The 14078-nt window shown below is 44.0% G+C and overlaps 1 protein-coding gene across 2 annotated transcripts in view; it reads left to right on the top strand.

The window, feature by feature from the left end:
- The window catches only part of LPA1 (tetratricopeptide repeat (TPR)-containing protein), a 97947-nt gene that overhangs the window by 52026 nt on the left and 31843 nt on the right, over positions 1–14078 (top strand). For both annotated transcript variants that reach the window (XM_087373253.1, XM_087373254.1), the window contains exon 7: positions 3936–4036. In XM_087373253.1, coding sequence (XP_087229379.1) covers positions 3936–4036 — 101 coding nt within the window. The remainder of the gene's footprint in view (positions 1–3935; positions 4037–14078) is intronic.

Consider the following 14078-nt stretch of genomic DNA (forward strand, 5'->3'; position numbering starts at 1 on the left):
TGTAGAATGAAGAAGAAAGAGGTCCTTAAGTAGGCACCTCATACAAGGTCACTGAGATCACTGATGACCTCAGAGCTCCACAATCATCTCCTCAATCTGCTCCTAGATTCACTCAATCATCCTATGTGGCTTTTCCACCACCTAACTGTGCTTGTGGGCACCTAACTGTGCCTCTAGCACTCACACATAGAAACATAAGGTGTGCCTGAGGCATACACCTTGAGATATCCCAACACCATCTTGGCGTATCTCTTGGTATTTATTTTTCTTTCTTTACCTTCCCTTCGATTGAAGATACTTAGGAACTACTTGGATTCCTCTCACCTCAACCCATGAGCAAAAAGACATACAAAACTGGACTGCAGTTACTAAAGTGTGCCTGAAATAGTGTTCTTCAGTAGTTGCCTCGACATAGCAGGCTTGTAGAGGCACTATGCAAATCATATACATTAATCAATCGAGATATCTCAAGGAATACACGATCCATGGAACCTAATGTTTTAATCCTAATTCTCAGTGTCATCAATTCAGAGACTCTACAAGGCACAGATTACAAAAGAATCCCTTTACTTCCCACTCAGTACTTAATGTCAGGTCTCTCTATGACTAGGAGATCCTACAAACGGCCCTATGGATCATCAAACTCTAGACCAAATCAAATATATCCATCATTGACGAAGCTCTTTCTTGAAATCCAAGCATGAAATCTGCACAAAGACTTCCGTGATTCATCAAAGCATTGCTCTTAAATTCAAGTGAGAAGGGAGGAAATGAAATCATTACACAAACAATGAGAACTGCACCCCCTTTGGCTTCCCTGGTCAGGTTGCTTGGCCCCGTAGTAGAGAACATCAGTGCATTTGTGCAAAAGCGCAAGCCTTCCTGCAAGGCCTCAGAAGACATCGCCAACAGCTTCTATTCCACCACAGTCGTCCGAATCTATCTTTCTCTCTGAAGAACCTTCTTGGGGAACTTCAAAAAATCTTGACTCGTCTTCCAGCAAATGAAGGTGAGTATACAAAGATTTGGAGAGGGTAAGGGAGTCTACGCTTTGTGTGATGCCGGCTCACTCCAGCTCTTTTTGCCTTGGTCTAAAGGAAGCAATGCCCAAGTGTGAAATGTTAGAAATCAACCAACAGAGGGTACGCACAGCGGAAGATTGATAGAATAGCCCAGGAGCTTATACAGTGTGTGTGGGTGTGGAATCACAAACTTCTTAACATATGTACTTCAAATAGATGTGCAGACTCATCAATAGACAATGATCCATCCAGATATAGAAGCTACCAAAAGAATATATATTTCTCTCCAAAGCTATGGACACAATACAAAGAGAGCTAGCTCCAAAGTCCCACCAGAGCGTGGTCCGTTGGTCCTACCACCACGTATTTCTACTATGTGCCGGATATCTCTAGAAATGGCGCTATGATGGTGAGAGTACAGCAGGAGGATTGGCCTGGGTAGACAGGCTGGTTGGGCTGGTTATAGCCAGCCAACTAGGCCTGGTTGAAGGCTGGACTAAGGGGTGCACCCTGCACAAAGTAATGGGGCCAGGCAGCAGCCCAAAGGGTCTGGTCTTGTTCACAAAGCCTCGCCAAACACTTGCCTCATATGTGCCTGTACTCTAGGATACCCCGCCATCTTGTGCTGCTCTAGATCTGCCTCTTCTAGCACGTATGCATCGCCATCTGCAATGGTCTTGACACCATGTGTTGCAGCCACTTTGATGCGTCCAGGTACTTTCCTTTTTGTTTTATAGGCAGATCTTGCCGTAGGTCTTCCTCCCCCATGCTCCCCTCATTTGGGGGCTTATAGATGGGGAGGTGACCTTTCCAACACCCCCTCTCACCGACACATCTAGGCCCAACACGTCGATGACGTTGCCCTAGCAGCTCCCATGATGGAACTCTCTGCAACAATTCAATGTCGATTCCGGTTTATGGCTTTTCAACCGGTGGCTCTTGCTCCTTCAAGTCCGGTCCTGTACAAGCAAACCATCCTGGTACATAGGTCCACCACTGTAACACCAGATGGCACCACAACCTTTAGTCATGTTCCCGTCTTCGAACTTGAGCAATCCAGAGGTCACTATCTTCCAGTTGTCCCCCTCATATTGAGTGAACAACCAAATATTACTATCAATTAACGTACAACAGATTCATTATTTAAGACCACTGTCATTTCAAAATCAAGCTTCTCTGCATAGTCCTGAATTCGAAGTTCCAACTGGGTAACCCTTTGGTCCCATACTTCAGTTGAACTTCCGTCTACCATTTTGACTATATATTCATAGTCAGATGGGCTAGTCTTTAATTTCAGCCTCTTTACAAGCTTGGAGTTAATTACATTGTGCGTTGACGCTCAGTCAAACAACACAATGACGTCATGATTGGCTACTTGCCCCTTCATCTTAATTAACTCCGTATCGTTAAAGCCTGTATACATATCTCCAGATAACTTGGACCATGACTCTTACTCGAGCTCTCAAGCAAGTACTCTTCTGGCTTCAGTACACCTTGTCCATTATTTTCTAGCAATTTGTGTCCGAGATTTGAAGAAGCACTCACACTTCCCGTTCTGCCTTTGAAGAATGCCCATTCCTTCCAATCTCGCAATACTTGATACATATAAAGAGAAGATTCTCTCCATAGCATGTTGATGTTAGCGTAGGTGTTATTTCATGGCTCAGCTAGAGACAAGCAACAATCTCGCTACAGTCAATGAAGGTGGAGGACAAGGCAACGTATGCTGCAGCATGCTAGTTGTAGTGGCTCAAGTGGTCTTTGGAAGATTTGGATGTTCCTAAAGAGGATGTGACGGTGATTATGTGCAACAATTAAAGTTCCATAGCGATTGCCAAGAGCCCATGTTTCATGCACAAATGGAACATATCAAGGGTCCATTAATATTTTATATGGGAGCTGATCTTTAATGAGATAATGGAGCTGATGTATTGTTCGACTTTTGACAACCTCTCAGATGTGTTCATGAAGTCTCTTTCAAACGACCAGGTGGAGCACCTTATATGATGCATGGTTATAGGCCCACATTGAGTCGTTGAGAAAGGGTTCTAGAAGAGGTCAGTGCCCCAACTGTGTTCCCTAGTATGAGGAGGATTTGGGTGCAGTAGGCTAGGGTAGATGCAGGGTGGACAGGCAACGCAGCAGCATGGCCTATTTGTAGGCCTGGTATCCCCAGGCTAGATCAAGGCAGGTCGGCCACTTGGTTGGCTGGCGGGTCAGCAGGCTGACTAGTTGACCCTATAGATTCGATGATTGGCTGGCAGCAGGAGGGGGCAGGCTAGCCTCCTCCTTGTAAATGAATGCCTTTGCTCTTGTTTTCCCATCCCACAGAAGCCTACTTTGGCAGTGTAGGAGGAGAGAGAGAGAGAGAGGCTTAGCCTTGGCTAGATTTTGTGTGGTTGTTTAGGCGAGGATCTGCTAGAGGTTCGGTGCTTTCTTGAGCTTTGTCTTTCCCACAGTTGTGGACAAATACCTATTGGCATCCTTTCTCTAAATCTTCTCTCTTCTTTGTGTGGTGATTAGTGTGTGTGTGTGTTTGTGTGCATCTCATGTGCGAGTGAAAGAAAGTTTTCTAGATCTATTCACTGCTAGGGAGGTTGAGAGATCAGCTCCTCAGTTTTGTAACAGGAGGATGTTAGCTAGTTCTTGCTATTTGTGATGGAGTAGATGCTATATAACCTTGTGGGCATTTGTGATAAGGTTGAAAGCTGCAGCTGCACTTCTTGCACTTCTTATTGTCATGATGAACCTAGGCATTTTCTGGGGCTAATATTGTTATTATGTGTACGTAAAATGATGTGGATCCCTTCATGGAGTTGGAACTTCCTTGTTTAATGTTTTTCTTTAGTTTTTTATTCTTTTTAAATTTTAAGGACTGTGACAATGACTCATATTCGAGGTTTTGTGTGGCAGGATGATTTTGAAACAAGAACAAGAGATATTGCATCTAAAGCAGTTGCACAAGCAGAGAAGCGTTTCAAAGCTGATGTGGTCTCTCCAGTAGAATGGGAAAGGTGAATCTATTATTGCACTGGAAATGAATTTTTACAAGGCCACATTGCCAACTTTACTATCACATCTAGTTGTAAAGAAAGGAAAATGCTTGATTATCATAGTAGTCAAGGGTGTTGAATTTTGGTCCATGTGTGACAATCACCATTTGAGTGCATTAAGTGGGTTTTCGTCTCATGCGACTGGTGGTTGTGACAAAGATGCCCTTCAGAGGAATGCACATTTCAGATCTTGTTATATGAGCATATATTCATAAGTTAAGATGAAGTAATACTATTAGCTATGTGAATGTTTGCATGAGGATAATGTGAGAATGGGAGAGAGAGAGCAAATGAGAGCAAGAAGCAGGAGAGAGTAAGAGCTGAAAGCTTAGTTGCAAATAGATGAGAGTAAGAGAGATACAACTGAAGGAGTGAGATAAGGTTTTGTCCTAGTGACAAAACCTTAGTAGTCACTAACCATAGTTAGTGGACTAACTACGGTTAGGGGGAAAAACCTCTTAAAGAGGGAAAAGTGCCCCTAACTAGCTTATTAAATTACATTGGTCACTGCTGAACACCCCCCTGCAGTGCCAATGTCATGTACAAGGATGATTAATCACCAAACGGATATAAGTTCAGGGCACTGCGAAATGCCTCAAACTTTACACGTGGAAGTGCTTTGGTGAAAATATCTGCAACATTGTCATGTGTGGACACAAAGATGATACTGATCTCTCCTGCATGCAACTTTTGTCTGACGTAGTGATAGTGAACCTCAATGTGCTTTGTGCGAGCATGAAACACTGGATTCTTTGCCACTGTAATGGCACTCTGATTATCAGTGAGAATTGGAGAAGGACCCTCCAATGACAGATGAAGATCAGCAAATAGACGACGCAACCCGACACATTCAACTGTTGCTGTGAAAGCTGCCTTGTACTCAGCTTCACATGATGAGGTAGCCACTGTAGATTGTTTCTTGCTCAGCCAGGAAATGCAAGCTTTACCCAAAAAGAAACAATTGCCACTAGTGGACTGCCTAGTGTCATAATCACCAGCCCAATCTGAATCACTGTAGGCATGCATCTGCAAGTCACTTCTAGGAAATAACAAGCCAAAAGACTTCGTGCCCTGGAAATAACGGAAGATGCGCTTAACCGCCTGCCAATGCATAGTTTTTGGGCTGTGCATATACCCGCTCACCTGAGATACTGCAAACTGAATATCAGGTCTAGTGTTGCAGAGATAAATGAGGCATTCAACAGCCTGACTGTAAGATGTGGCATCAACTGATTCTCCTGCATCATGCATTATGAGTTTCAGCCCCGGCTCCATGGGAGTGGCTATGGGCTTACAATCATGCATGTTAAATCTGTCGAAGAGTTTGTGCACATACTTGGACTGAGACATAACAGTGCCACGTCTCTCTTGAGAGAACTGGATCCTCAAATAAAAGTGAAGCAGCCCCAAATCTGACATGTTAGAGTTGGTCTGCAAATCAGCTTTGAAATCTGCAATATTATCTTCATTGAACCCTGTGAGCAGTAAGTCATCGACGTAAAGAACGATGACTAAAATTTCCCCCCCATCCTTCTTGATGTAGAGGGTGCTCTCAGTAGGACTATTATGCAGCCCCTTGCTGGTCAAAAAGGCATGAATCTTGGCATACCATGCACGAGGGGCCTGTTTAAGCTTTATTCAGCTTGCATACCTGAAGTGCATTTCCTGAAATTTCAAAGCTTGGAGGTTGTTTGACATAAACCTCTTCCAACAAGTCTCCATTTAGGAAGGCTGTTTTAATGTCCAACTGATGAATATTCCACTCAAAATGTGCAGCCATTGCAATAACACATCGGATGGTGGTCATCCGGGATGTAGGAGCAAAAGTCTCCTCATAATCTATGCCCTTTTTCTGAGCGTAGCCTTTGGCAACCAGCCTTGCCTTGTATCTGTGAATGGAGCCATCTGGCTTCCATTTCACCTTGAAAACCCATCGTGTACCAATGGCATGTTTACCTGGTGGCAAGTCTACGACATCCCAAGTCTGATTTTTCTGAATGGACTGCAATTCGGATGGTGGTCATCCGGGATGTAGGAGCAAAAGTCTCCTCATAATCTATGCCCTTTTTCTGAGCATAGCCTTTAGCAACCAGCCTTGCCTTGTATCTGTCAATGGAGCCATCTGGCTTCCGTTTCACCTTGAAAACCCATCGTGTGCCAATGGCATGTTTACCTGGTGGCAAGTCTACAATATCCCAAGTCTGATTTTTCTTAATGGACTGCAACTCATCGTGCATGGCATTCATCCAATGCACATTGTCCTTTGCTTCTTCGAATGTTGCAGGCTCCTTCTCATCGAGAAGAGTACCTGCATATGTTGATTCCACTGAATTAGCACCTTCCATGTGCCTTGCTGCACTACGAGTCCTGTCAGGTAATGGAGCATCAATCTTACTCTCCTTGAGAGTGTGTAACAGCCAGTTTGGGACTGTTTTTGCTGCATGTATGTCTGCAATTTCTTGCTGAACCACCTGTTCCACTGCCTGTGGAGGTGGCAAGACATCCTGTGGCTGAACTGGAGCATTGGGAGGTGGCTGTAAATTCTAATTTGCATCAGAAATATCAGCAGGGGAACCCAAGGCAATGGGTAGCAACCCCTCAAAAACATCCTCTGAAGAAGAAGGCATATGAAATTCAGCTTGAGTGTGAGCTGAATTTTCTACAAATATCACATCTCTACTGACAATGATCTTGCGTGTAGCAAGATTGTAGAGACGGTACCCCTTGCTTTCTGCACTGTACCCAACAAATATGCACTTAATTGCCTTATCTGACAACTTATGCCGAAATTCAACTGGCACATGAGCATATGCAAGGCATCCAAAGACACGGAAATGATCCACTGAAGGCTTTCTCCCATTCTAGACTTCATAGGGAGTTTTTGTTTTCAAAGCCTTAGTGGGAGACCGATTTAAGATGTAGTTGGCACACATTAGAGCTTCAAGCCAGAATTTGTGAGGCATGTGTTTGCTTTTCAGCATACATCTGTCCATCTACATAAGAGTTCTATTTTTCCTTTGAGCTTTGTCATTTTGCTGAGGGGTCAGCCTCACTGTGAGCTGATGCACAATACCCTTGCCTTTCAGAAAAGCATCAAAATCTGCAGACTAGTATTCCGCACCTCTATCTGTGTGCGATGTCTGTATCTTGAGTCCAGATTCATTTTCAACCATGGCTGAAAAGTGTTTAAACACCATGAACACTTATGATTTGCGCTTCAGTCCAAAGACCCAAGTGAAATTGGAGTAATCATCAATAAAAGTAACAAAGTAGAGATGACCACCCAATGATGGAGTCCTCATGGGACCACAGACATCACTGTGTATAAGCTGTAATTTTCGGGCAGCTTTAACTGAACCATCCTTTTTGAAGGGGAATTTGTGCATCTTGCCTAAAATGCACGCTTCACAGGCATGTGGAGGAGGCAAGTGACTTTATTACCAACGGGAGGTGGATGCAAGCAAGTGAAGAGACACTTCCTAGAAGTGATATGCTTGGAGGCACCGCTGTCAAAATACCAAGTATTTAGTGTTTCATTGACACTGAAAGCTGATGCATCCGTGGAAGGATCATAACTGCAAGTCAAAAAGGCATATGTATCATCATTACAAGTGGCTGTACTATCCCGAGCATCTGGAGCAGCCAGCCTAGAATTTGAAATGCAAGATAAAAAGGCATAATCCTGTCCAACAAAGTTGGCTGCAACATCCCCACTGTGAGATGCATGAGGAACTGAATCTGAAACAGCCATACCGGAGCTGTTTTTCTTCTCTTTTGCAAGCCTTTTCTTGCATTCTGCAATGGGATGACCTGGCTTTTTGCAGTAATGACAAAAACCCTTCTTCTTGGGCTTACTTGCATCATTCTTAGCCTTTTGTGAAGGCTGTCCTGACCCACTGGAAGGCTGATTTACTGATGTCTTTGCCTGTCCCTTTCCTTTTGACTTGAACTTTGAGAGCATAGCTTGTTCACCTGCACGTGAAGGCAAGTTTTTCCTGGTCTGTGTTAGAATTATAGATATAATGCAGCAGTGACCAATGTAATTTAATAAGCTAGTTAGGTGCACTTTTCCCTCTTTAAGAGTTTTTCCCCCTAACCGCAGTTAGTTCACTAACTATGGTTAGTGACTACTAAGGTTTTGTCACTAGGACAAAACCTTATGTCTCACTCTTTCAGTTGTACTCTCACACTCTTCATTGCAACTAAGCTTTCAAGCTTTCAGCTCTCAGCTCACTCTCTTGCTGTCTCTCTCCCCCAAATCTCACATTTGGTATCAGAGCAGGTTCAAGAGCTCTGTGCTCCGTGCTCCCTTCAGCTGTTGCTTTCTGCCTCCAGCTCCAGCCCAACATCTCCCTGCTCCATCTGCGATGTTCGTACTGATCGTGATCGTCGGCCGTACCGCACGTGTGGTCGCCATTCGTACCATTTTTTTGTCAGTTCCGTACAGCCAGTCGAAGCTGCTTCGCACGATCGTACAACTGTAGCGCCAGTCCCGTCCGTACATTGTCGACCGTACGATTTGTCGTTGCCGTAGAGCCTGTCGTCGCCGTACATCCCACATCAGCGTCGTACGTACATACGCGTACCTGCCATACCCTGCATCATTTCGTACCTGCAATACGTGCTGTACCTGCTTGCACCTGCAATAAGTTCGCCGTACCAGTCGTATATGCAATCAGTTCGCCGTATAGCTGCTCTGTAAGGAACTCCCGTACAACGTACAGTTCCTGCAGCCAGTCCGCACAGTTGCCGTAAAAGGTCGTCCGTACATAGCAGGGCGCTCATCCGTACAGCTTGATCGTACAATCGTACAGTTGTAAACGCTGTCATCCGTACAACCGTATCAGCATGCCCGTACATAGATTCTCTTGCATCAGTTGTTTTCTTTGTAGGGTCTTTTTCAACAAAGGATTCTTTGCAAGGGTCAAGTTGCAGGTGTTGAAGAAATTTGGGGCTGCACTTGGAGCAAACATTGTAGACAGATCTGCAGATTTGGTCTGAAATTTGGGGCTTTTGTTCAAAAATTGCAAATTTGGGGCTTTTAGTAACCCCTTTCTGGTTACAATTTCAAGCTCGAAATTTGGGGCTTTCAGTTTTGCAGTACAATTTCTTGAAAAAATTTGGGGATTTTGTGATTACATTGCAATTTCGCAATGAAATTTGGGGCTTTTGCAGACAGAGCGCAATTCTTGCAACATTTGGGGCTTTTGATCAATTTGCCCCTTTCTGGTTGCAATTTCAGGCCTATTTTGGGGCTTTTGTGTTGGGAGAGCAATTTTGGAGATTTCAGTTCATATGGCCTTTCTTGAAGTGTTTTGCAGCACTTTTGGCATATTTAGGAGAGTTTTTTGATGCTTGGACAGATTTCTGACAGTGCAAGTGCAGAAATCTGAGTTGCATTTACAGCCAGTGCTTGGCTGTGTTTTTTGGGAGTTGTACATTTCATTCCCAGTAAGGGAATTCAGTGTTGTATCTGCTAAAATCTCTTTCTCGGATATGGCTCAGCAAAATCAGAATGATTTCCAGTTCGGTGGTCTTTCACAGGAAGACAAGTTGGATGGTACCAACTACTCCCTCTGGAGTTTTATGGTACGCAATATTCTGATTTCTCGCAATTTATGGGATTATGTGATTGGGGGTGAGATCCGACCAGCAGGTATGGCACCTAATACCCGTCCCAGCAAGGAGGTGGAAGAGGTCGTGCACAAGGTGCAGCTGCAGAACAAGTTGTTGGTGCAGCTATAGCCACTACTCTGGAGCAGAAGAGATGGGATTCACGGGATGCCTTAGCTTTGTCATGCATCTCTCTTTCAATGAAAAGATTTATCATTCCGCATATCCGGTCGTGTAAGACCTCAAAGGCAGCGTGGGATATCTTAGAAAGCATGTATGCAGCCGGGAATGATGCAAGGGTCTCTTTTTTCAAAAGAGAGTTAAGTAATACACATATGGAAGAGGGTGACTCCATGTCAGTCCACCTCACAAAGCTACAGGATCTCAGAGAGCAATTATTGAACATAGATGAGATTATTCCTGATTCAGAGATGATTACCACCACTCTGAATTCTCTTCTTGAGTCTTATCTCAGCTTTCATACCTTGTTGAACTTATCATTGAGGGGGGGTGCAAATCCTCTCACTTTTCATGAGTTGATAGGACTTCTGCTTCAGGAAGAGCAGACCAGCAAAAACTTGGCTTCACGTGCAGGTGAACAAGCTATGCTCTCAAAGTTCAAGTCAAAAACAAAGGGACAGGCAAAGACATCAGTAAATCAGCCTTCCAGTGGGTCAGGACAGCCTTCACAAAAGGCTAAAAATGATGCAAGTAAGCCCAAGAAGAAGGGTTTTTGTCATTACTGCAAAAAGCCCGATCATCGCATTGCAGAATGCAGGAAAAGGCTTGCAAAAGAGAATATGGCTGTTTCGGATTCAGCTCCTCATGCATCTGACAGTGGGGATGTTGCAGCCAACTTTATTGGACAGGATTATGCCTTTTTATCTTGCATTTCAGATTCTAGGCTGGCTGCTCCAAATGCTCGGGACAGTACAGCCACTTGTAATGATGATACATATGCCTTTTTGACTTGCAGTTATGACCCCTCTACGGATGCATCAGCTTTCAGTGTCAATGAAACACTGAATACTTGGTATTTTGACAGCGGTGCCTCCAAGCATATCACTTCTAGGTAGTGTCTCTTTACTTCCTTGCATCCACCTCCCGTTGGTAAGAAAGTCACTTGTGCCAACAACTTGTCATATTCAGTACGTGGTACAGGAGAAGTTGAGCTTACCGCCATTGATGGCTCAGTTTTCAGACTTTTAGATGTCTTGTATGTGCCTGGTATCACCAAAAATCTCCTTTCAGTGTCCACTCTTAACAGGGCTGGATTTCAGGTCATCTTTGAGGATGACAAATCTGCTGTCCGAGACAGAGAAAATGATTATGCCTTGAGATTATCTGGTACTCTGCTGCGTGGGCTTTTTCAGCTTGATCCTTTTGAGAAAAGAGCAGCCCATGCTCTTGCAGTTTCTACTCCTACTGCTGCCATGCAGAATGCAGAATTATGGCATGCCCGATATGGCCACATGCATTACAACAGCTTGATGACACTTCAGAAGCACTCTATGGTTGATGCATTGCCACCTCTTGAGATACCTCCTCCACATGCTTGTGAAGGGTGCATTTTAGGCAAGATGCATAGATTCCCCTTCAAAAAGGATGGTTCAGTTAAAGCTGTCCGCAAATTACAGCATATATATACACAGTGATGTCTGTGGTCCCATGAGGACTCCATCATTGGGTGGTCATCTCTACTTTGTTACTTTTATTGATGATTACTCCAATTTCACTTGGGTCTTTGGGCTGAAGCGCAAATCATAAGTGTTCATGGTGTTTAAACACTTTTCAGCCATGGTTGAAAATGGAACTGGACTCAAGATACAGACATTGCGCACAGATAGAGGTGGGGAATACTTGTCTGTAGATTTTGATGCTTTTCTGAAAGGCAAGGGTATTGTGCATCAGCTCACAATGAGGCTGACCCCTCAGCGAAATGGCAAAGTTGAGAGGAAAAATAGAACTCTTATGGAGATGGACAGATGTATGCTGAAAAGCAAACACATGCCTCACAAATTGTGGCTTGAAGGTCTGATGTGTGCCAACTACATCTTAAATCGGGCTCCCACTAAGGCTTTGAAAACAAAAACTCCCTATGAGGTATGGAATGGGAGAAAGCCTTCAGTGGATCATTTCTGAGTCTTTGGATGCCTTGCATATGCTCATTGTGTTATGAGGAGACTTTTGCTCCTACATCCCGGATGACCACCATCCGATCTGTTATTGCAATGGTTGCACATTTTGAGTGGAATGTTCATCAGTTGGACATAAAAACAGCCTTCTTAAATGGAGACTTGTTGGAAGAGGTATATGTCAAACAACCTCCAGGCTTTGAAATTACAGCAAACGCACTTTAGGTATGCAAGCTAAACAAAGCTTTGTATGGGCTGAAACAGGCCCCTCGTGCATGGTATGCCAAGATTCATGCCTTTTTGACCAGCAAGGGGCTGCACAATAGTCCTACTGAGAGCACCCTCTACATCAAGATGGATGGGGGGAAATTTTTTTCATCCTTCTTTATGTCGATGACTTACTGCTCACAGGGTCCAATGAAGATAATATTGCAGATTTCAAAGCTGATTTGCAAACCAACTTTGACATGTCAGATTTGGGGCTGCTTCACTTTTATTTTGGGATCCAGTTTTCTCAAGAGAGACGTGGCACTGTTATGTCTCAGTCCAAGTATGTGCAGAAAATCTTGGACAAATTTAACATGCATGATTGTAAGCCCATAGCCACTCCCATGGAGCCGGGGCTGAAACTCACAATGCATGATGCAGGAGAATCAGTTGATGCCACATCTTACAGTCAGGCTGTTGGATGCCTCATATATCTCTTCAACACTAGACCTGATAAAGTTTGCAGTATCTCAGGTGAGTAGGTATATGCACAGCCTAAAAACTATGCATTGGCAGGCAGTTAAGCGCATCTTCCGTTATTTGCAGGGCACGAAGTCTTTTGGCTTGTTATTTCCCAGGGGGGGTGACTTGCAGATGCATGCCTACAGTGATTCAGATTGGGCTGGTGATTATGACACTAGGCAGTCCACTAGTGGCAATTGTTTCTTTTTGGGTAAATCTTGCATTTCCTGGCTGAGCAAGAAACAATCTACAGTGGCTACCTCATCATGTGAAGCTGAGTACAGGGCAGCTTTCACAGCAACAGTTGAATGTGTCTGGCTGCGACGTCTATTTGCTGATCTTCATCTGTCATTGGAGGGTCCTTCTCCAATTCTCACTGATAGTCAGAGTGCCATTGCAGTGGCAAAGAATCCAGTGTTTCATGCTCGCACGAAGCACATTGAGGTTCACTATCACTACGTCAGAGAGAAGTTGCATGTAGGAGAGATCAATATGATCTTTGTGTCCACACATGACAACGTTGCAGATATTTTCACCAAAGCACTACCACGTGAAAAGTTTGAGGCATTTCGCAGTGCCCTGAACTTATATCCGTTTGGTGATTGATCATACTTGTACATGACATTGGCACTGCAGGGGTGTTAGAATTATAGATATAATTCAGCAGTGACCAATGTAATTTAATAAGCTAGTTAGGGGCACTTTTCCCTCTTTAAGAGGTTTTTCCCCCTAACCGCAGTTAGTTCACTAACTATGGTTAATGACTACTAAGGTTTTGTCACTAGGACAAAACCTTATCTCTCACTCTTTCAGTTGTACTCTCACACTCTTCATTGCAACTAAGCTTTCAAGCTTTCAGCTCTCAGCTCACTCTCTTGCTCTCTCTCTCCCCCAAATCTTACAGTCTTCTATCAACTCATGAAAAGTTAGAGGATTTGCACCCCCCCTCAATGATAAGTTCAGCGAGGTATGAAAGCTGAGATAAGTCTCAGGAAGAGAATTCAGAGTGGTGGTAATCATCTCTGAATCAGGAATAATCTCATCAATGTTCAATAATTGCTCTCTGAGATCCTGTAGCTTTGTGAGATGGACTGACATGGAGTCACCCTCTTCGCATGTAGAACATGAATGTAGGAATCATATGTAGAACATGCATGTTGAGGATTCCTAAGAGAGGTTATTCCTAGCCTTATGCAAGTATAAGCGGAGCTTTGCGTTACTCTACACACACATTCTGTACTACCTAAGTTCATGTTGGCACAGATACAACATACTCCCGGATCCATTTTATTACCCATCCTCGGGTTATGGCTTATTGCAAGCATGTAGCTGGGTTGCCATGTCTTTAGTCCAGTGGCTGTGGAACTTGTGTTGTGCCAGTCGATCTTGCTGTAATGCCTTGGCACCATACAATTTTTTCTCAATTTCCAGGTAGCCTGTATCCACCAGTTGTTCGAACAGAGATATGTGGCGTGCTTCTAACAAGATCACTCTTTGATAGAGTCGGCTTGGAATCTGAGCATCGA

Source organism: Dipteris shenzhenensis, chromosome 4 (genome assembly GCF_047967505.1).
Source record: "Dipteris shenzhenensis isolate YYH24624 ecotype China chromosome 4, Dip_SZ_1.0, whole genome shotgun sequence".
NCBI lineage: Eukaryota > Viridiplantae > Streptophyta > Polypodiopsida > Gleicheniales > Dipteridaceae > Dipteris > Dipteris shenzhenensis.